Source organism: Vicugna pacos, chromosome 5 (genome assembly GCF_048564905.1).
Source record: "Vicugna pacos chromosome 5, VicPac4, whole genome shotgun sequence".
NCBI lineage: Eukaryota > Metazoa > Chordata > Mammalia > Artiodactyla > Camelidae > Vicugna > Vicugna pacos.
The window spans coordinates 26,834,047-26,857,777 of NC_132991.1; the positions used below are offsets into that span (position 1 = coordinate 26,834,047).

At 36.7% G+C, this 23,731-nt stretch overlaps 1 protein-coding gene across 9 annotated transcripts in view; it reads left to right on the forward strand.

The window, feature by feature from the left end:
* Positions 1-23,397, forward strand: part of MBD5 (methyl-CpG binding domain protein 5) — a 336,548-nt gene extending 313,151 nt beyond the window's left edge. For 8 of the 9 annotated variants that reach the window (XM_072960931.1, XM_072960932.1, XM_015244842.3 and 5 more), the window contains 3 exons: positions 8,766-8,839; positions 19,803-19,878; positions 22,804-23,397. In XM_072960931.1, coding sequence (XP_072817032.1) covers positions 8,766-8,839; positions 19,803-19,878; positions 22,804-22,875 — 222 coding nt within the window. In that variant the 3' untranslated portion in view covers positions 22,876-23,397. Of the gene's footprint in view, positions 1-8,727; positions 8,840-19,802; positions 19,879-22,803 lie in introns of those variants that run through there. The other variant, XM_072960936.1, reaches the window with a different exon arrangement.
* Positions 23,398-23,731: the final 334 nt, after the last annotated feature.

The following is a 23,731-nucleotide window of genomic DNA, read 5'->3' on the forward strand; positions in this document are numbered from 1 at the left end:
TATGAAATAATAACAAATGTTTCAAAAATTCAGATTCATCTCCCTTATTATAGACAATAGATGGATTCCTAATAGGGAACATAAAATTTTTCTGTAAATTCAAATATCCTCCCTCCCAATGGCTGACATTGTAATTTTGTATCAAAACTTTGATATCAAAACCTTGATATCAAGATACACTAAAAACATTTTTTAGTAAATCAGAAGAAATAATTGAAAGCAGACATTTAGAGGTGAAAAACTGAAAATATATAACAAAATATTAATGATATCACATGAAATATTTATATATCATTAAAAAGCAAGGTATAACAGCCTTAAAAGCTCTAGGGCACTGAACATTTTTTGAAACCTCTGGTCTTTTTAGGACTACTTCACTTTTGCACATTAGAAAACAAAGTACTACTTCTCAAGTGCTTTTTTCCCCCTCCTATTGTTCACAAAACAAAGGAAGACCTTCCTCATACCTTATTTAATGATGCCCAGATAGCCAACATCATTCTCAATTTACAACACCAGAAAAGGTGAAATTTCAAATATAGGTCTTTCTGTCTTCAAGCCAGGTCTCCTTTGCCTGATGTCTTGATGATCGTGGTCCATCAAGAACAGATTAAACTATGGTCAATATCTGTGTAAGGCAAAGCATGATCTATTTGAAAGGATTTCCTGTGAAACACGTTTACATTTGCAGCCAAGTTTAAAATTGGTTTAAAATCGTGAACCAATTATAATGTAAATTTTATTTACATAGAACACCTTAGTCCTCACAATGTTGGATAAAGTCTTGTGCATTTGCAGCCAGACTTCTGCTTTTAAAAAGGTAAGCAGCGTATTAGGTTTCCTTCTATATACTGTGGTGATGCCTAACATTTAAATAAAGTCAAGAGAGAAAGATAGAGGCTGACTTCAAAAACAATTTGTTTATTATAGTAAAATCTTACTAATTCTACCCCTAGTATTTATCTTTGTGGTATCTCAGAAGAAAAGTTTTGCTAAACAATTTTCTTACACATTATCATTTAAAACCTTTGTAGCCTCTCAGCTTTTCATACTAGTATTTCTTTGTTCACCAAAGTGAATTAGTCCAAGATCCTGTCAGATCCCACCATATAAAATCTATGTTAACTCAAGTTTTTGAACAGATTTATTATCTCGTCTCCACCCTCCCATCCCCTACATCTCACAAACCGATCATTTATTTCCTGTTACAGTCTTTGTTGTCAGCAAGTCACTTCAAATTCTTTTTGGAAGAAGGCAAAGTAGAAAAAAATAAATAATGAATTAACAAGATTGCAGGTTACTAATTCAGAGCAAGCTGGGCACCTCTCATGTTTTCAGGTTGCATACGTGGTCTCTGGACTGAGAGGTCAGTGCCATGATCGGAGCACTGACATCTGCCAGGGGCTGAGATCTCCATGTTGTCTATAAGTTGATAGTTTGGCCAACTGTTTGTTGTGATAGTAAATGACTTGGTCAGCTTATGATTTTAGAAAGACATTTTTAAACTTTGGCAGGGTATGAAATGCAGCAGAATTGCTAACAATGCATTAGAAATTCCTGCAGTTTCTGAGATTACTTTCTAGGAGGTATGGTTTCTAAGCACCAAACACTGAACAGTCTACAGAGAACTGGAGAGAAAGCAGGGTGTGGCAAAAAGAGGCTGGGGCTTTGGGCATTCTGATGTGAGCTTAATTTAAGCCCAGCTCTGCCAGTTGTCTAAATGGTCCTGGGCAGGTTTACTAATCTCCAGAGCTGATACTTCCTCATCCTTCAAGTGGGAATATTAATTCCTACTCAGAATGATGTTTAAGAATTAAATGCAATACCATAAATAGATGGTACACAAAAGAGGCTCAAAATTAGCTTCCTTCCCTCTGTTGTCTGTATTAAACAACCTTATTAACTGAATTCCACCACTATGGAATTGCAGTAATTTGACCTTCATTATTGTTTACATATGCATTATCCATGAATAACAGATTTACTAACCAGGTTGGGGGGTGTGTGTGAAAGGATAATAAGTAATATATTTAATGAAGTAGTTTATAACTACTTTTTGTGAACCTCAGGGCCATTGCATACAAATTGGTGTATCTGATTATAAATTAACATGAGTTGTTCATTTCAAGCAGCAGTTCTTCTTGGAAGCATTTTTAAACACAGTTTGTTGAATGAACTTGAAATCCCCCCTCTCCCCAGTGTTTTTAAAAGCTGTAAATTCAGACTTTCTTCCTCTACCTTCCTACTCCCTAACACACTCAATAATGTATATTAGTAGAGATTTTTTAACAATCTATGAAAAGTTGGGCTGAACCACCCTTATATTATACTATCCCAAAGTGCCTTGTATGATTACCATTCAGGAAGTGGTATCTCCTTACTAATATATTTTTTTCCTTTATCAGTTTGTAATGAAGTATGTTCTAGAAGACATTTATATTTTTTCTAAAGGAATGGTGCAAGTTTCTCTCTGAAGCATGAACCCTTATAATTTCAGATTTAGTGGCCAGGAATAAGACCCAAATGCTTAGTCATGACAGGAGAAATGTACTGCCAGATCTTGGCACAATATTAAGAAATTCTTGGAAAGGACAATGACTTCCTCTGGCATTACATCTATACACTATAATGTACAAACATTTTAGGCCTATGCAACTGTGAGAGGAAATGGTATTCTTTATGTATTTATTTCAATAATTATTTTAAAATAGGAAAAATGTTTTTTTCTAAAATATATTTTGTAATCAACATCTGCCGTCCTTGATCTTACATTAACTAGCCTAAAAGGGTTGACTCTCGAGTAATAACCAAGAAATAAAATTCTTATTTTTTTCTGAGTAGATCATTTTTACTCCTTTTGAAAATTGTCCCAGTGGTCTTTATATTTCATTGTTTTTACATTCAATGTGTATTCTGACTTGAGCCAAATTTTGGAAAGTATTTCTATATTGGCTCTGAAATGTTTCCTTTCAATGAAATGTTTATTGTTTTTGGACAGGTAAAGACATCTCCTGATTACCCAGAAAAGTTCTACATTTTGGTTCAACCTCACCTGATTAAATGAAGACATGTTTTTAAAAGCAATGGGTAGGGTACTCCTTCTCTGGACTTACACTTTGACTTTTTTCCACAGAGTTATATTTGGCAGGTAGAGATAAAAGTAGCTCTTTGAATAGTCATTGAGGACATTATTAAAACTCATACCAAATTTATTTGGGGACAATCACTATATATCAGCTCAGCATCATACGATGGTATGGAGTGAAACCAAAGACAGCTTATACTTGCATTCTGGGGATGTGTAACTTAAGAAATTGAGCCTAGGAACGAAATTTGGGTGGTATACCCTCTTGTGATGTTTAAATATTTTAATCTGAAGAACATTTTTTCTGGGTTTGATTGTTAGTGTTAGCTATTTGTATTCTTTGGTACCTATATTCTCTGCTGAAAGTGTTCTGTGTATTCCCTTTGCCTTATGTATTTTCTTAACCTCTGCTGGAAATGAATTCTTTTCTCTAAACCCAATCAATATCCACAATACTGGGGCTGTGTTTTGGCTGGTAGGGTGGCAGGGGCTATCAGTGCTCTGTAGCAACAGAATCTCTTTCAAAAGGGAGCAAAATAGTTTTTGGAAAGTAATAAGCAAGATGATATCCAGGCAAAGTCAGTGCTTGATCAAAATTTGAACAGTAATAAGAAACTAGGTAATATCAAAAATGTGAATATTAAGGAAAAGACTAAAGTGATAAACTGAGTACAAAGCTTATAGGTTAAGACTGTAAACTTTAATAAATTGTGGAATACTGTGAACTCTTTTTCTTCTCGAGCAATATTAATGAGGAAAAGAAGGAAAAGGAGGCCTGTCTCCTTTCATATATAACTGAGACCAAGCACAGAGTTCTTGAGCTTGTCGACGCGGCTTTCATATGGTTAGTAGTAAATGGAATTTCAGGTATGAGGCAAATACACGCTCCTGTTAACATGAACTTTTAAACAGTGTGTCTTGAGAAATATGAATTTATTCAAAGCACTTAATTCTATTCATGTGCTGTGGATTAATATGAAATTTGCTGTCAAATTTAGAATAGATTTACTCTAGTCCTATAGTATAGTTCTCTAGTACTTAAAAACACTGCTATCCAAAGTGAAAAAGAAAGGAAGCATGTGCACACACACACACACACACACACAAAGCCTCAGATAGTGCCACTGACTAAAATTGTAATAATGTGGATTTGCTTATTAGTCCAGTTGGAAAAATTGTGATTCACTTTACAGATTTTTCCTTAAGTACTCTTGTTGGAAAATTAGATTCATCCTTTCTGTCACAGGTGAGTCAAATTTTTACCTCAAATTATGTATCATTCATTCCCATACTTGTGAAAATATTGAAATATTGCACTTATCAGGACTTTTTCAGCTTGAAGACTAAAATATTTACTATTTAATAAATGTTTGATAATAACAAACCTAAAAAATGCCTCATACTTGCTTACTGCTTCAGAACTGCATTTCCCAGACTTTAGCTTAAGTTGCACATTACTTATACTGAGTTAAAATTTTTAAAATTTATTTACTCGTTTATTATTCATTCAACAAATATTTTTGACACAAATTATGTACTAAGCACTCTTCAAGCCACTTGCAAATAACTTCTAGTCTTATTCTAAGATATAATATACGTGAAATCTTAGGCATAATGTTTTTGTATTTTTCTAGTATAAATTTGTATGAATATATAACTATTAAAAATGTTTAAAGATCTATTCATGTTCTGCCTATAACAATTTCACATACCACTGGGGGCACTTTGGGAAAGACTGCTGTGGCGTTTCTAAAGCACCTTCATATTTATTATCTTTTTAGATCCTCTCAATGACCCATAAACATGTGCACAGTTATTTCCATTTTACAGATGAGAAAACTGGAGCTCAGAGAAGTGGCATCCCTGAGGACACGAATCACAAGCGGTTAAACCAGGCCCCAGTCCTGGCCTCCTAGCTCTAAGCTTAGTACTCTTTGCATGATACCATTCCCCCAGCAACAGGAGCTGGTGACATTGTAGAGTTGGGTGGGGAAGTGAAGAATGGAAAGGGGAGACTGAAGTCAGCTGTTCTGTCTCTGTTCTGAAATCTGCGCAGTGGCTGTGCTCCATCCTCTGACCTCTGTGTGACAGCTTTGCCTCAACACCAAGTACCAGCAAAGTAACCACCAAGAGCTTTAATCCTGTTATCAGGAATTAAAGCCTGCAGGGAATTTTGACATCATCTCTAGTTAACTGGCTCTATTCAAAAGTGATCTAGGCTCTTTGATCCAGGTTCTTCTAACATATATTATACCTTGCTTTCAGAGGGCCCATTTGGCTCTCTGAAATGTTTGTGTCTCCTTTTGTTATCGACTTCCTTCTAAGGATATACTCCATGCTACTGTGCTGACTCTAAGTCAAACTTAATTAAATTACTGAATGTTTAATATGTGCCTTATGAACAAAATAAGCAACCAAAGATTCAGACTTGTTCAGAAAACTCTTAAACTTTCACCATATAACAATGTTTGGCTTTATAGGTGTGCTTCTAGCTCTGCTGAACAGGCTATAGGTCTATTTATGTCAAAGAATTATTGTATCTCAAGAATCTGAATGAAAGAAGGGATTTAGGAGTGAAAAAATATTCAACATATGTGTAAATTTATTCATGAGGTAATATATGAGCTGAAAGTGCATATAGATTCTGGGTATCTTTTTCTAATTCTTGAATGACACATGTGCAAAGAGTTATCCCATGATAGACATTACTGTTAGCATCATCGTTACTAGAATGAGAATATGTTGACAGATTATGAGTAAAGATACGTTACAAAGTCCTCTCCCAATTTCTCACCAAGACAGAAATCAAATAATTGATGGAAAACTTCTGACTTGTGGCTGGATGTACAAGAATATAAGAATATTAAATTACAGATTAAAATAGTGTTTTAAATTACTTGCTCATTCAGTGTAAGTTTTATTTAAAAATACATGTATGTGTTTAATCTTTTTAATGTTATATTTATGTATTTGATTCCCAGTGCTTTCTTCATTTCCAAGTTAGCTAAGTAATTTATGAGGGAGTTAACATTAAATCATAAATATGATTTCTTTTTGACTAGAAATTTAAATTTTGTGGCTCCCTGATACCTTTTGCAGAGAGGTATCTTTAAAGACTTTCTTGAATATTGTGTAAGTGCATGAATAGTTCCCCAGAAACAGCACACACTTTCCATGTATTGTATTTCACAATAGAGAAGAGCACTAAAATTCTGAAACCAAATAAACTAAACGTTTACCCCTGGATATGTGTGATCTTGTCATGTCAGAAATACAGACTGATGAGTATCTTATTTATACTTAGTTTCAGAAAGCACCATTATTGCTTTCTCTTTCAAGGTCATTGAATCCTTTATAAATAATATAGTTTATTAGGAGAGTACCTGAGAGCCTTAGAGGCATATTTAAATGAAGTTATGGTAGAGAATTAGTTCAGAAAAATCACCAGAAAATTATCCAAGCATGAAAAATTTGTTGAAGATAAATTTGAGCAAGTATCATTTAAATTTCTGTTAAAATATACTTGCATTTAAAATAACTTGACCTAATTTTTTGAATATGTGTGTGCATAAATATATATATATACATGTATGTATGTATGTATACACACACACATATATTATGTATATTTCAAAGTATATTGGAGTTGACACAGTGAAGAGAGACCTGAGCTTCAGTGTTGGCCATGTTACTTAACTCACTTAGTCCTACCTATAAAATAACAAAACAATACTAGTTTGCAGTATTACTACATTAAATAATAAGACAGTGCCTTCTACATAATAAATGCATAAATAATGTTTTTACTGCTCCTATTCCTTACTTAATTAAAAATAAATATAGACAATTTAAAAAAATAGTTTGACCTAACTTAGTTTTTTAAAATTGAGACCAAAAGTGTATGTTTTCATTGGGGTGCGTTGCTTTGTTTCACTGTGAATCTGCTTGCTTTTGCTGGCATCAGTCCCTTCTGAGATCGCTCAGTGCACCAGTTTGTGTCTAATAGGTTATGTTACAGGGGAGCTTTCTCCTTGCTGCCAAGAAAGCAATTTAAATATAAGTGGAATTAGCTATAAATTACATAAATGTAATGTGCAAATATCTTTCATATTCTCTTTGTGTGAGTGAATACAAGCTGAAATCTCATTTCTAACACGAAATGTGAAAATGTATCCAGGAACTTTTTTTTAAAACAACACTTGGATATATTTATTTTACTTAAGCTTTTCTAGTCATCCCAATAAGACACTTCATCACTCCTGTGGAAGTGTTATTGGAACAAAGTTGTCTCTTGTCTCTGGCATACAACAGATTGGGTATCCCCAGTGAACTTCTGTATATATTTGGATCCTTTAAGACAAAATATAAAAATCATAAAAAGGAAAGTGTTTCTATTATTTGACTGTTTTTTCTCATTGAATAATTAGAAATGCTTGCTTTCGGACTTCATAATAGAAACCCTTTGTTAATCATTACTGTGTACTAGATTTGAAAGGGTCAAAGAAAAATTATTTATAAATGATGCTTATGAGTCAGGAAGAGTTAAAGAGAAAGTTACTAATTTCCTTACATATTAGTGTATATTTTCTTACCCATTAGGCATTTTGGCAACCTCTGAATTTTTATATAAAAGTAGTGTAGGGGTGGGGGGAAATTGGGTTAAGAGATGGGGGATTTTGAAGCTGTATTTATACAGCAAGCAGTACTGTTTCTACTTAGATTGTGTTTTTTTTTTAAGATCAATAAAAGTAGCAGTGTTTTTGTAAATGTGTTTTTATTCACAAATTATGTACAGATTTTACTATTTATTAATTGTTTTTCTTAGAAGAAATGGCTTTAAGAAACATGATAGAGATTACTGGGGGCAGGTAGCAAAGACTGTACCTCCCCTCCCCCACAAAGCCTCCAGCCACCACTTGGTGGTGCACTGTGATGGGGTAGCAGGCATCACAGGGTGTTAAAGCAGGACGGGGGAGAGGGTGTGCCCATCAGGTGCAGCAACACTCTCCTCCCCCATCATTAAGGACTCTGCATGGCCCGCCGGCCCCTCTCATTTTCTGGCCTCTGCAGAGCCTGATACATACTAGGTAACACTAGCTGATCTGTGCTTGGCTAAGTGTTCAACATGACTTGTGCATTTTAATTCTCACAGCAATCCTAGCAGGAAGGTAGGTACTATTGTCCTCATTTTAAAGAGGAGGAAACTGAGGCTCAGGAAATTGAAGCGTTCTATTCATGCTAGAAAGTGAGGAGTTCGGATTCAGACTTCCATCTGCTGGCTCCAAACCCCACCCCCTCCACTAACCACTGCTCTTGTCCATCCCTGATGGAATACAGATTTGCGTTTGCTGAGTATCAGGCAGTGGAGAAAGCCAACCAGCATCTCTGACTTAATGTGATTTTGTGAATTGGTTATTTAAATTCCAAATTTTATTCTTAAAAACATGATTTTCAAAATGTTGACAACTTGAAAGCCCGACAGTTTTTCATTTCCGTTGGTGTTGCAGCCTGGAGCCTTGGAGTCAACCTCTGCTCAAGCAAGGACAAAACATTTGACAGGGCAGTGAAATTTAAGCCTCCTTTCCCCCAGTGCAGCACCTGCTTGTGCAGCAGAAAACTAAAAACAGTGTTAACAATTGCAGGTCTGGTAATGTGGTTTGGTCTTCATGCCTTCACTCAGGTGGAGCCCGAGAAGCTGAAGACACTAACAGAAGGTTTAGAAGCCTACAGCCGAGCCCGGAAAAGGAACAGAAAGTAAGCATTATTTCTTTTTTCTCCATTTTATTTTTCAAGGGTATAATTTACTGATTTGTCTTCAAAGGGACAATGGAAATCTCATTGATTTTGTCCATCATGGGTCCTGCCTAAGTACAGTTTAATTGTATCATCCCAGAGGACCATTATAGATGAATTAGCTATTACAGAAAATATTTTCTGAACAGTTTATACTGTGTGTGGGATTTCCCTCCTCATCAGCTCTTTCCTTACGCCCTCTGTCTGCATCCGTCTCATTTAGTGGGAAAGAAAATATGATTAATATTCTCAACATGCAGCAATTAAATAGTCTCTGAAAATGTAGCAAGAGTCTAGCCCTTTGTAATTCAAATACATTACAAAGGGGAAGTACCTCCAAGTTGTACACATGGGAATAATTTTGGCAGATTAACTGTTAGTCAAAGTGATGGTAAATAATTTTTTTTTCTTGGAGCAGGGCCTTCTTTGGAATGATAGCAAGAAGTTGAACTTTGGGACATTAATATTCTTCAAGTTTTTTTAGATCTTTTTATTCTGAGTAAATGTAGTATGGACAAGTAGATAATGTTTGAAACACAATTTCTACTATAATACAATGTAGTTTTATATATCATAACTATTATTTTAGAGTAGAGAACTATAAATATGCTTCTATATATGTACATGGAAAGTTATTTAAAATATATATATATAAAAATAATGTATCTATTCAGTTACTATAATTTTCATATTACCAAACATGTGAGAATTATGAGATCGTAATGGCTAGTAGTGTATCTTGTGTAAGGATTTATATAATGATGATAATATCTATTAAAGGGCATTCTTTATCTTAGTGATGTCTTCAGTGATTCTTGCCAGAGGTAAAATTTTAGACCTGAACAATCTTGAGGAGACTCTCTTCACTATACTAGAATGTCTCATAAAAAGATGCCAGCTGTGAGGGGAAAACTCCTGTGTCCCTTTGTTCAGGACTCCTTTGGAAAGTAGCAAGTTGGCACAATTTTGGTGAGGGCCGAAGCACCAGATTCACTATAGATCTGACAAGAAACACAGTGAGGCAAGTCCCCTCTACTCTGACTGAAGTGACACAACGCAGAGCTTAGTAGTAGGATAAAGCCTGTAAAATTAATACAAGGTCCAGATGAAAGGAGAGAAATTACCTACATCACAAAATTGCAATGGGCTATTTGCTATTTGTAGAATATTCAATACTACATGTTTATTTGACATAAAAGATTCCTAAAATCTTTCCTCCAATGAGATATGCCACTTAGCTGGATTATGTGCGATATATCCAAAACTGTTGATAACACAAAAATGAAATATTCCTCCAAATATTTGGATATACTGCCTTGAAGTGAACTATATTTTCCTCATCAGTTTGCTATTAAGCAAATTCTGAAAGGTAATGAGTAACAAACAGCAATTTAAATATTTTTTCATCAAAGCCAATTTACTATTGGTGGTGATTTTATATGGGTCCAAGTGGCATTATCTAAAGGAATTCTCATGGAACCATGAACTTAGAGTACGGATTGGAGAGGTAAAAGACAAAAATATTAAGCAAAGCAGCTTTATTTATTGTACCGTTGTCTAAGTAGATTGACTTGCCTTGTAAATACCTAATAGAATACTTTACATATTGCATGTACGATTTAAAATCCGTTATTTTATCCTCCCAAAGATGGACCAGAATTACTGAACCCATTTATAGATGAGGACACTCAGACACAAATAGCTTAAATAATTGTTGAAGATCACATAAGTGATGAATGATATGTTGAACCCAGTCATTTATTTATTTACTTATTTAATCATCTGTTTATTCCCCAATTCAAGGAAACTAACATAGCAAAAATCTATGCCAGTCAGGCACAATGCTGTAATCCCTGGACTTCACTGTTTACTGAAGGAGGCAGTTCTAGAAACAAATAATTAAAATGTTAAAGCTGTAATGACAGGAATATGTATAGTGTATTTTGGGGTCATAGAAAAGTGGCATTAAACTCGGGTCAAGGAAGATTTTGTAGAGGAGATGATACCGAGCCAAGCCTTACACATTACATAGGTATTAGCCAGACAAAGGAAACAAGGGTCAAGATGATGTGGGGTGGACTAGCCTTTAGATGAGATCAGCAGTTGGATTTGGAGGACTTTAAAGTGTCGGACAGGAAATTGTAAGAAGTGCAGCCAAAGGTGTAAGCAGGAGACAGATCTTGAAGGGCCTAGGAAGGCCTCATAAGTCCCTTTATCTTATTGGAAGTGCCTGAAGAGGGCAGGGGGTTGAATTTTCACTTTAGCTATGGCTGTAGGGAGGATAAATTTTAGGGGAACAAAATTGGAGACAGGCACATCCATTTAGGAGGCAGAAGACAAGGGAGGATGAGGACTCAAACCAGGAGGGGAGCAATGAGAATGGAGAATGAGTGCAGACAGGAAATATTTAGTAGGTAAAACTGACAGAACATCACCGTGATTGGTTGGAATGTGACGAAGAGCAAGCAATCAAGGACAATTCTCAGGGGTTTAGCTTGGGTGACTTGGTAGGTAGTGGGAATGCTGAAATGGAGAATACAGGAGAGTTGAGTGTAATGTGAGGTACCTGTGATCCCACAGGCACAAGTCTGTAACTGGGAAGAAGTGGTATTTGATTATGTAAAAATGACTGCAGTCGCACAGAGATACTTTGACTAATTTGAACAGTGGGCTAAGGATTGAACGCTGGGACATTTGAACATTTACTACAGATGTTGAAGGAGATGGGACTAATGATCAGAAAGGAGGAGGAGAATCAGGGGTAGGGAAGTAGAGTGTCAAAAGCCAGAGACGAAGAATTTCTGGGATGATGGAATGATCAACAGAGGTCCAGTAAGACAGATCTAAAACATCTCCATTGGACCGGGCAATTTGGAGGCCATTGGTAATATCTTGAAAACAGTTTCTGGTAGAATATAAAACAAAAATGTAGAGTTTCCAGTAGAGGTGTAAAAACAAAGTGGACATGGGTTCAAGAGTGAATAAGAAGGGCATAGAGAGAGTTGATACATATTATTTACTCTTCTTTCTACCCTTAATGTGCAAAGTGCCTGAGGAATAACTGGAAGAATTTTTGAGATATTAGAGATTTGACTACTTTTGTAGAATTAAGGGGGAAAGGAGAAAGAAAGACTAAGAAAAGAAGGTGGCATTTGTAACAAGGCAATTAAAAAGCTGGTTTTTGACCTGAGTTCAAATCCTGTTTCCATCACTACATATCTGTGTGTACCCTTGGATATGTTGTTTAACCTCTCTGAGCCTAAATTCTTCATTTCTCAAATAGGCATATTGATACCTACTTCTTAGAACTTTTATAATATAGATAATATAAAGAGAACTTTAACGAAGTACTTGGCACATGGTATTTAATAAACAGTAATTTTATTGTAAAGATATAGGTGAAACAAACAAAATTGTCACATATTTTTGCTAGTTGAAACATTCTATCACCGTAGTAGATGTTTAGAGCATTTTATGTAGTCATTTCAACCCTCAATATCCTACAATCAAGCTGTACAAAATTAATGTATTTAAAGTGATATGCTTATTACAGCCTAATCACAAAAGAAATATTAACATATTTATTAAAGAATTACTCAGGGTCATTTTGTACTTAAAAGAGGAAACAGCATCATTAAAGAAAAAGTTACATACCTTTTAGATATGATTTTCATTTAAGTGAGTATCAAATCTTCTCTCTATATGTACATATAAATATATTCAGTAACCTGATTTTTATGAAGCTTGAGAGTGATAAAATGATAAGATAAATCACACTTTTACTTTAAAACCGAGAAATGATATTTAGTGTATTAAATTTTCTTCATTTTTAATTGAAATATTATTGATTTATAATATTATATTACTTTTAGGCGTACAACATAGTGATTCAATATTTTTATAGATTAAAATCCATTTAAAGTTATTATAAAATATTAGCTCTATTTCTTCTGCTATATAATATATCCTTGTATCTTATTTATTTTATACCTAGTAGTTTGTACATCTTAATCCTTGTCTCCTATCTTGCTCCTTACCCCACCCTCTCCCTACTGGTAATTACTCTCTGTGTCTAGGAGTCTGTTACTGTTTCATTTTCCTTGTCTGAATGCTGTGGCTAGGACTTCCAGTACTATGTTAAATAGAAGCGGCAAGAATTGGCATCCTTGTCTTCTTAATGATTTCATCGGAAAATCAGCTCTTCACTGCTGAGTATGATGTTAGCTGTGGCTTTGTCATAAATGGCCCTTATTATGTTGAGATATATTACTTCTGTACTCATTTTAATGAGAATTTTTATCATGAATGGATGATGAGTTTTGTCAAGTGCTTTTTCTGCATCTATTGAGATAATTGTGCTTTTTTCCCCATCTTTCGTTTTGTTGATGTGATGTATCATATTGACTGATTTGTGAAAATTGAACTATCCTTGCATCCCTGGAATAAATCTCACTTGATCATGCTGTATGATCCTTTTTCAATCTGCTTCTGCTGACTTTAGGGTTTGTTCTTCTTCTAATTCCTTTAGGTGGAAGGTTAAGATGTTTATTTGAGATTTTTTCTTGTTTCCTGAGGTAAGCCTGTATCACTGTAAGCTTACCTCAGAACTGTTTTTGCTGCCTCCCATAGATTTTGGAAAGTTGTGTTTCCATTTTCATATGTCTCAAGGTATTTTTTGATTCCCCTCTTGATTCCTTGATTTCTTAATTTACCATTGATTTTTTTAGTAGCATGTGGTCTAGGCTCCATGTGTTTGTGCTTTTAGCATTTTTCTTCCTGTAATTGATTTCTAGTCTTATACCATTGTGATCGGCAGAATATAGATGGGTCTTGTCTTTTTATCCAATCAGCCACCCTATGTCTTTTGACTGGAGCATTTAGTCCACTGATATTTAAAGTAATTATTATATTTTAATGGAGGTACTGGGGATTGAACTCAGGACTTCATGCATGCTGAGCATGTGCTCTACCACTGAGATATACCCACCCCACTAAATTTTTTAAAAAAGTAATTATTGATAGATATGTACTTATTGCCCTTTGTAGTACTTGTTTTCTAGTTGTTTCTGTAGTTCTTTCCTGTTCTTTTCTTCTTCCTTTAATTTCTTTCCTGTAATTAGATGGTTTTCTTTAGTGGTATGTTTGTGTTCCTTTTCCTCTTGTTTTTGGGTACTTATTGTAGGTTTTTGATTTGTGACTACCATGGGGTTCATATCTGTTGACCTATAACTATATCTGTTTGTTGGAAATAGGTAGTCCTTTCAGTTCAAACACATTCTAAAAGATCTACATGTTTTACTCCCTTCCTCCATACGTTGTGTTTTTGATTATCATGTTTTTACATCTTCATGTTTATCCCTTTACTGAGTATTGTAGTTATACATGATTTTACAAATTTTTGTCTTTTAATCTTCATAATAGTTTATTTAAATGATTAATCCTTAGCCTTTACTATGTATTTGCCTTTACTAATGAGATTTTTTCCTTTCCTATAGATATTTACTTCTTGTTACAGCCTTTTCTTTTCTCTTTAGAGAAGACAGTATAACATTTCTTTAGGGTTGGTTTAGTATTGATGAACTCTTTTAATTTTTGCCTTTCTGAGAAGTTTTTTATTTCTCCTTCAATTCTAAATGATAACCTTGCTGGGTGGAGCATCCTAAGATTCAGGTTTTCCCCTTTCAGCACTTTGAATGTATCATGCCACTCCCTTCTGGCCTGCAAAGTTTCTGCAGAAAAGTCAGCTGATAGCCTTATGGGGGTTCCCTTGTATATGACTCTGCATTTTTCTCTTGTTGCCTTTAGAAATCTCTCTTTGTCTTTAATTTTTGCCATTTTAGTTATGTCTTGGTGTGGATCTGTTTGGGTTCATCTTATTTGGGACTCTGTGCTTCCTGTAGCTGGAAGTCTGCTTCCTTCTTCAGGTTCAGGAAGTTTTCAGCCATATTTTCCTCAAATATATTTTCTACCCCTTTCTCTCTTTCTTCTCCTTCTGAAACCCCTATAATGCAGATGTTAGTATGCTTGATGTTGTTCCAGAGGTCTCTTAAGCTATCAATTTTTAAAAATTGGTTTTTCCTTTTGCTGTTCTGATTGGGTGATTTCCATTATTTTATCTTCCAGATCACTTATGCATTCTTCTGTATCACCTAGTCTGCTGTTAATTCCTTCTAGTATATCTTTCATTTCAGTTATTGTATTCTCCAGCACTGCCTGGTTCTTTTTTATATTTTATAGTTATTTGTTAAAATTCTCACTGTGTTCATCTATTCTTTTTCCAAGTTCAATTTGCATTTTTATTATTATTACTTTGAACTCTCTATCAGGTAAATTATTTATCCCTGTTTCTTTGGGGGTTTTTTCAGAATTTTTTCTTCCTTGTTCTTGAAACGTATTTCTCTGTTTTCTCATTTTGTTTAACTTATTCAATCTCTGTGAAATTAGGTGAAACAGTTACCTGTCCTGGTCTTGAAGGTGTGTCTGTGTGTGGGAGCATACCTTTGTAGTCTGCATGTAGCCAGTGGCTTTGGTGGGGGAGCAGGATCTGAAGTGAGCACTGGCTGTACCTTCCCCCAGGGTGTGTTGGCAGCTACCACCTGGGAGGAAGACTGGAGCTGAAGGCACCAGAGCCAGAACCAAGTGCAAGCTAGGGATTTTTCTTTGGTCAATGATTAGTTACTGCCCTATAAAGGGTGAGGTTGAAGCCTGAGGAGCTGAAACAGGAGCCCTGAGGGAGCTGAATTTCTCCCAGGTGTGATGGTAGTCTCTGCTTTGGTTGGGGTTATGGCTGGGTCCTGAGGGTTTGGGGCTGCACTTCTGTGTTGGTTTCATTTCTTTCCCTGATGTGCATACCTTAGCTAGAGATTGGGCCAGGGCTTGAGGGGTTGGTGCCACACAACTGAGCAGGTTTTGCCAATGGCTGCCTCTTCTCTGATCAGAGTCAGGGCCAAGGTCTGTGTGGGCTCCATCCCTTCTAAGCGTGTGCACTCTCATTGGCAATGGCAGCCTCCACCCTAGTGGAGAGCAGTGCCAGAGCAAGAGAAGCTGGAGCAGGAGCCCAGTGCAGGCTGGGGAGTGTGCTGGTGTGATCCTGGCAAGCCAGCCAGAGCCCTGGGCTGTTTCTAATCTGCTGCCTCCTGTCTGTGACTGGGGGTGGTAAACAAGTCTGTGTGTGCACTCTTCAAGAGCAGAGTCTTGGTTTTTTACAGCCTTCCAATAAGCCCCTCTTGTTTTCGAACCAGCGAAGGGAGCTAATCTTCCAGTGTGTCAGATGCCAGGGCTGGGGTACCTAATATATGGCTTGAACCCTTTACTCTCCAAGGAGGATCTAGAAGTCTGTGACATCTCCCCTCTTCTGAGTTCCCGACTAGGGGTGCAGGTCCTGGCCAGATAGCTCTTCTTCTCTTCCTGCAAGACTCCATGTGGATCTTTCTTTATAGCCTTGGTTTTAGGAGAGTCATTCTGCCAGCCTTCAGGTCATTTTCAGCGAGAGTTGCTCTACATGTAGTTGTATTTCGGATGTATTTGTGGGGGAAGGTAAGCTCAGTGTCCTCCTACTCCACCACCTTGATCTCTCAGGTGTTATATTTTCTTAAATCTGCATACTTTCTCTACGGATTAGGTTTTAGAATCTAAGATTTTTGACATTTAGTTCTCACCCCAATTTGTTCTGTCCTACACGAAGTGAGTTGCTTAAATTCTGAATTAATGGTATAGAGCAGTATGCAATTTCTCATTTCCCTCTTATTTCTCATACACGTTCACAGATGTGTACCTGTTTTTTTAATTAATGAAGATAAGGATAATGTGTGACAATATAGGCACTGAAGATGGGAAGTGGCAATTATCTCCATTAATAACTAGAAATGTGATTATATGAATGTCTATTGCTTAATCAAGTAGGTTTTAGAGTGTCCATTAGTAAAAATGTTTATTATTTAATGTCCATGGGGAAGAAAAAATAGAAGAGACTCCACAAGGACGCTCTCTGGACTGGAAGACTGAATTCTGACTGATTACTCATTTCATGAACTCACGGAGCTTTTTCTTCCTCTTCTAAGCTCGTTCTCTCCTGACTTGACGAGCTGGGGTAAAAACTGGTATGCAGACTTGCCATCTGGGAGCATCTCTCTTTACCTCCTGATTCTCATGATGTATTCATGTAACTTCATGCCCCACGTCTCTGTATTGATTCTCTCTTCCAAAAGTAGTCATTTCCCCCTCTAATAACGCCTTAAGTTTGTTAAAGGAAAAACATTATACTAATTATCTTAAATTAGCACAAGGTGTTTATAAACATTTTAAATATCTTGTTGAAGAATGAAATCACAAACTCCTAAAATGTTATTTATTCATTGAACAATAATGTTGAATTATTTTTATACTTTAATGGTGATATTATTGCAATTTTTCATAGGCAGGGAAAAATTTTATGACTCTATTCATTACTTTTGAAAACTATTTGTAGTTAGATATCCATCTTCTTCATTATAAAATTATAATTGGTTTCACCAGTTCTCCCTGAAAAGTCATGAAGTATTGCATACAAACCATTGTTATGCCTACTTCATTGGATTATTATAAGGATTAAATGAAATAATGTATATAAAGATTTAACATAATTCTTGGCACATGTAAGATTTTCAATACATACTAGCTATTTTTAAAAAATTTTTGTTATTAAGGTAAAGGTGAGAGAGCCAAGATTCTCTGATGATTTTTCGCTGAAACATTTTACATTTTTTTAGACATTTAGAACTTTTACATAGTCAATTTTAAACCCATAAGATATTGTAATAAAAATATCTTTTAAAACTTATGTTTATACTTTCATACAAATAAAAATATTTTATACAAATACAAAAGAAATAGTAAGGATAAATCTATATAGCACATTACACAAGGTGTAATATTGTCAGGCAACTAGGCAGTGTGTGATACTGTCAAGATCTTTGCCAAACAGCTCACAAAAGGGGTCCCAGCCCAACCCCAGTTCAGCAGAGTCCTGGGACTGGATTCCTATCCAGTCACCCAATATCATGCTTAACTCCTCATTGGGAAAATAACTCAGACCGACTCCGCAAGAATCCCAGAGCCCCTTAAAACTAGAATGAGTAGATAAATAAAAGATAGTATGTAAATAGATTATATCAACTTGGACAGTGCTCAAAAATAGCAGTAAAATGGAAAGAGATAAGTTACAGAATGGTCAGTCTATCAGGACACCTTTTGTGTGTATATATATAAAAAACACATAGAAGACAATACTAGGAACTGTTCATGGATATACCATATAAAATATAAAAACATACTAAAAGCATACACAACACAGCTTGCCTTTGGGGAGGAGAGTGGGGGAGAATGAGACTAGGAATTAATAACAAATGCGAACTTCAGCTTAATTTTTAATTAAAAAAGAATAAAGGAAGTATGTAATTTATTAACAGTTTTTTCTCAGAAGTGGGTTTGGTAGAGGTTGCTAATTTATTCTATGTACTTTTTTGCATTGTTTATATTTCTAAAAGTAAGTGGGAAGAACATAACAGCTAGAGGCTGGTTTACAGGCCAACAAAAGGTGGTGGGAAGCAACTGGTGCTGCATCGCCCTTTTAATTTAGTTAAAACCAATGTATTTTTCCTTTCCGTTAAACTGACTTAAGTGCACGTATGTTTCCCAAAATATAGAGCTGTTATGTTAGCTTTAGACAAATATTTTTTTTAGTAAATGTGGAGAATCCACGATGTACCTAGCAGTATACCACTCAGATTGTACACAGAAAGTAAATGTATGAATTGTCCAGTCCTGGTGTATGAGGGGGGAAACCTGGGGAGGGCTGTGGTAAACCAAAAGGCCTCATCTGAAAGCATTCCACTAAAGTTCAAATGTTTTTAAACACGACGTGAGCCAATCTAAATGGGACTGCGAGCCAGATTCTTCCACAACTGCAAATTTCCAATTTCCGTGTAGATGCTGGGATAGGACTTAACTCTTGAAAAGCCATGCTAACAGCCTGTTTGGGAAAGGTTTACCTCTGCAGCTTTTCTGGTAATTGTCATGACAAGATAAATGAAACGAATCACCTTTGTACTCAGAATAATGGAGTAATTATTCATATGCATAAAGGAGGAAAAATTAGTTTGTTAGAATGGACTTAAATACAGAGATGGAGAGTGTGGATTTGCCTGATTTTAGTAATTAGTTCAGTGTCTTCCTAGGTGTAATTCTCAATGATGGCAGATGGTCCATGTGTGTAGCGGTACGGGTAATGTACGCTGAGTGCACAGAAAAGGCCAGACGAGGGATGGACATTCCTAGACTGTCATTCTTTATCGGCTCAAATTGTTACGTCATTTTGGTTTTGGGGAAACTGGCTGAGCCTCGGGTGTAGCGAGTTAAGCTGTTTCCCACCTAGAATGAAAGCATCTCAAGACTTCAGCCTTCACTCCCTCAGCTCCTGAAGCCTGGAGCTCCAGAGAGGGCAGAGGGCGCTCCCTAGTGGCCAGAGCCTGCAGTTCAGCCCCTCCACCCTTCCTCTGGCCACACAGCCTGGCTGCCTGAGAGAGAAACAAGCCAGAACAAAAGGCAGTGCAGGGCCGGCTGGAATTGAGAAGGACAAGCAGCATCTGCAAGAAAAGAGACCCAAGACCCAGCTTTCCTGCAAAAGCATGACTGTGGAAGAAGTGTATGGAAGGGGAAAGAATCCATTTTCCCCAGTTACGGGTTTACATTTTTCTGTAGTTATGTGACTTTACCATTAGTATTCAGTTGTGAGAATCCCAGTGTTTTGTCATCTGAATTGTGCAAATGTGAATATAAATTGACTTTCTCTCATGGAATTGGTACTTCTGTTTCCTGATTAGGGAATTAAATTGAGATTTTGTTTCTTCAATTTATTAATGTGGTGTGTTGTCTTCATTAATTCCAGAAGTGGAAAGCTAAATAACCATTTAGAAGCTGCTATTCATGAGGCCATGAGTGAACTGGACAAAATGTCTGGGACTGTAAGTTAATTTATTTTTCCATTATACTGTGTTTCTTTGAAAATAAATTGTATTATACTTTTTGGTAAAGTCTCTTAAATATTGTCGAGCAGCTCACGGAGCAATACTGAATTACTAGGCTCCAAAAAAGACTGATACCAGGAAAGATTAAAAATAACTTAAGAAAAAAATAACCTAGTAGTATTAACTCTGTATTTTTTCTGAGATAAGTAACTTTTTCCCCCTACATTAACATTCTTTTAAAATGTGAGCAGCAAATATTGAAGTTTAAATCACAGCTTTCTGCATGTGACTCTCGGAATAGCAGTGGTCATTATTGTCACCTAAATATTCAGTAATGTAAATTTCACTCTGTCCAGAGAACTAAAAGGGAAATTGAACACAAGGTCAAGATCAAGAGTGTATAAATCTCTCATTTCCTTTCTACCATTACCTTAAAAAAAGCATTTGGCACAAAATTCTGTTGTTAAATTATTAAACACTGTAACCTCTGGTTTTAAAGAAGTAGAGCTGACATTTTCTTTACATTTGTATCGAATGGGGCGTGGAATAGTGTTGAATCTGAGAACTTCAATTATTATTCTCTAAATTACATATTGGCTAATGTAAACGCTCAAAATACAATTTTGGTAGTCTCTTAAAAAATGTGAATTATTGAAAGCTATTCAGCAATGAAAGGTAATTTCTTTTCCTTTTACTTAACACTGTGTTAACAAGGTTGAATCCTAACAAGCCATCCAGTGGCTATTGAATGACAGAGGTAAGTTCTGGATTCATAGAATGTTGGAACTGGTATGGGCTTTAGAGATTTTTGTGATCCAAACCATCATTTCAAAGATGAGCGAATTGAGGCCCAGAGAGGTTAAATCTCCTGAGAGAATTATAGGAAAAGTCTGGAGCAGGGATTATAAACTCAAGCGACTTCTAGGGCCAGGCAAACGATATCAATAAGTAAAATGAGTCAGGTGTGAGGAAATAGCAATTTGAGTGGATTGAGAAATGCCAGCTCAGACGCACTGGTCAAGGCAGGCTGCGCACCAACTCTCAGTCTCAGAGGCTCAGCGCGGTAAAGGCTACTTCTAACTTGGGTCTGATTCTGGTTGGAGAAAGGCTTGCCCCACACAGCCATTCAAGGGCCCAGGTTCCTTCTCTATCTAGTGACCACCACTCCCTAGGGCCTCAGAGTGCTCCAGTATATCCTTTGCATCCAGCTCAGCAGGTGAGAGAAGAGTGTGCACACAGAGGACTGCCGGAATAGGCTTTATGGGCCAGGCTGGGAAGCTCATCACTTCTGCTGACTCTCCCCTGGCCCGACCCAATCATGTGGCCTCCTTAACTCAAGGGGACTAGTCGTTGTCTTCTGCACGGTGCCTGCTCAGGAAGAGAAATGGGTTGGGCAAGCATCTCTCTAGTTTCTGCCTCAGGACACTCGGTCTTTGTGGCCAGCAGGCAGTCAGGAGTGATGGGGACCATGGCATCCTGGGAGTGTGCTGTCTCCAGGAGGAGCTTCCTGCTCCAGCAGACCTGAGCCGTGTGGGCATTCGTGCCAGTGTTGAAAGATCTTCCCATTTTTCATAAGATGCTGAAAGTCTAGAAGTAAAATTTCTCATTATTTTAGTGTTGACAACTGTTTTTTAAAATATGGCTAAATGGAATACCTTTCCAGGCCACATTTAGTCCACAGGTTGCTAATTTGCAGACCTGAATAAAGGCTTCTTTCCTCAATTTTAAAAAGGTTTCAGTTGGCTCTTTATCAGAGACTAGTGGTTTTAAGGAATGTATATGGAGGGGCTAGGAGGATGAGGCAGTTTGAAAAATTCATAGGTGTTATTTTTAAAATACATTTTTTAAAGGTTTCTGTATTTGACTCTGAATAGCAAATGGACTTTGCTGTTACCTAGACATTATCTTTAAAACATACAATTAAGCCAACTTGCAGTGGATCTCGAGAGCTGATTGTGCACATCTCTTCTTAACTTGGAGTTCTGTAGCTTGAAACTGGCTGTGGTGGAAATACTTATACCACAGAAATTGGCATGTGCTACAAGGGGCTTGTGTCCCTCCACAGAGAGCTGGTTGTTAAGCATTTGCTACACCCCTGCCCTGGTGCCCTGGGCCCATCCTGCCTTTCCTGGGTCCTGACCCTGCCCCCTCCCATCGGTACCACAACAGTCACGATACAACGCGGAGCACCTGATCACCACCTGTCCTCTGACTCTCAAAACCACACCTGCTGTCTGATACCTGGGAATCGAGTTCTGCTACTGCTCCACCTCTGTTCAGTCTGATACACAGACCTAAATGCTGCTAGTTTCCATGCTGGTATACGAAGACGAGCTGTATGAATTCCTCTTCCCAGACTACACAAGCTTAGATTTGCCAACAGGTGGTGGTGCTATTCTGTTTTTCATCCTGATCCTTCTCATAAACAAACCTTCTTGGGCTGAGCTGTGTGTGTGTGTTTATAATCTTTGACCCTTCTTAGCAGTTAAAAAATATGTAAGGTGATGAAGTAAAGAAGAAGGTGTGTTTAGTATAGATTTAGCCACTTTTCCAGAAGCTAGTGAAATTAGTGACCCCGAGATCTCCGGTGGGAAAGGTCTTCTTAAATGTATGGCAGGGGTAGAAATTGCACCTCCCATGTCTCACAGTTTTTCCAGTTCCTCCTCTGTAGTCCACTGGATGGGAAGTCCACAGAGTTGCTCTGCTTATCAGTTTCCAAGAGTCCTCATCCTCTGTGGTGATTGTGGGCACACTGAGACCTGGGGTCTGGATAAATATTTTAAATGCCTCAGGATAGGATAGCAGGGATTGAAAATGAAAGCCAGAGTCTGTTCCCTACCCTGTTTCTTCATCACAAATCATATAGTGTTTATGATTTCAATCTCTGTTGTTGTTTTTTCACCCCTACCTCTTTATTTCCAGGTTCACCAAATCCCACAGGGAGACAGACAAATGAGACCTCCCAAACCCAAGAGGAGGAAGATCTCCAGATAACAGGGACTACTCCACCAACACGCAGTGTTTCTTAAAGGAATATGCACAGATGTATCTGTATATAAGTATTGATATAGCCACTGTTATGTCAATATTTATACTGTGGCAGATAGATACCACCACAGGGTGCTAAAAGATGATACCGTGATACAATATTTTTTTGATCAGGAAGGATAGTGAATGCTGGAAAACCAATCGGAATCCTGAATGATGAGAGTGATAAGTGGTCAAGAGATTACTGAGAAACTCTTTTTCTATAATACTAGAATTGTGATTATAAGAAATAGTCCAAATGTTTCTGAAGAATTTTCAATGTTGTATATAGAAAATACAGAATTTCATGGTGATATCAGAAATGTAAATAATGTACAATATTGTCATGTACAAGCGTACCTAATGCACACTTTATCTTTTATTGTACAAAGAAATAGTGTACAAAATTCTTTGGTTTCTATGGAGTACACCTACCAGAGACTACCAGTGTAAAGTGATAAATAAAAATACAACCTAAATGCTTTTCTATGATAATGTAAAAGATGCTGTTTTTGTACTTAACAGCAGAGAAAAGGCATGATAATGTTATTACCTGAATTATGACAGACACTGCACACCACTGAGTGTCCATTTATATTGTCTGTTTGGAATGAACCTTGCCTGGAAGCACTGGACTTGATTTCGGGTGTCTAGGAAATCGAAACCTTGCAGATTTCTAAAGGGATGGGGGCTCACAGGTCTAAATTAAGAATTCAGAAACTGCAACCATTTGTTGCATATTTTTTTTACCTGAGTTTTAAAGTAGAATAGGTTTTATATAAAAAAACTTAGATGGGCTATTTTACTCAGTCATTTCGGCAGT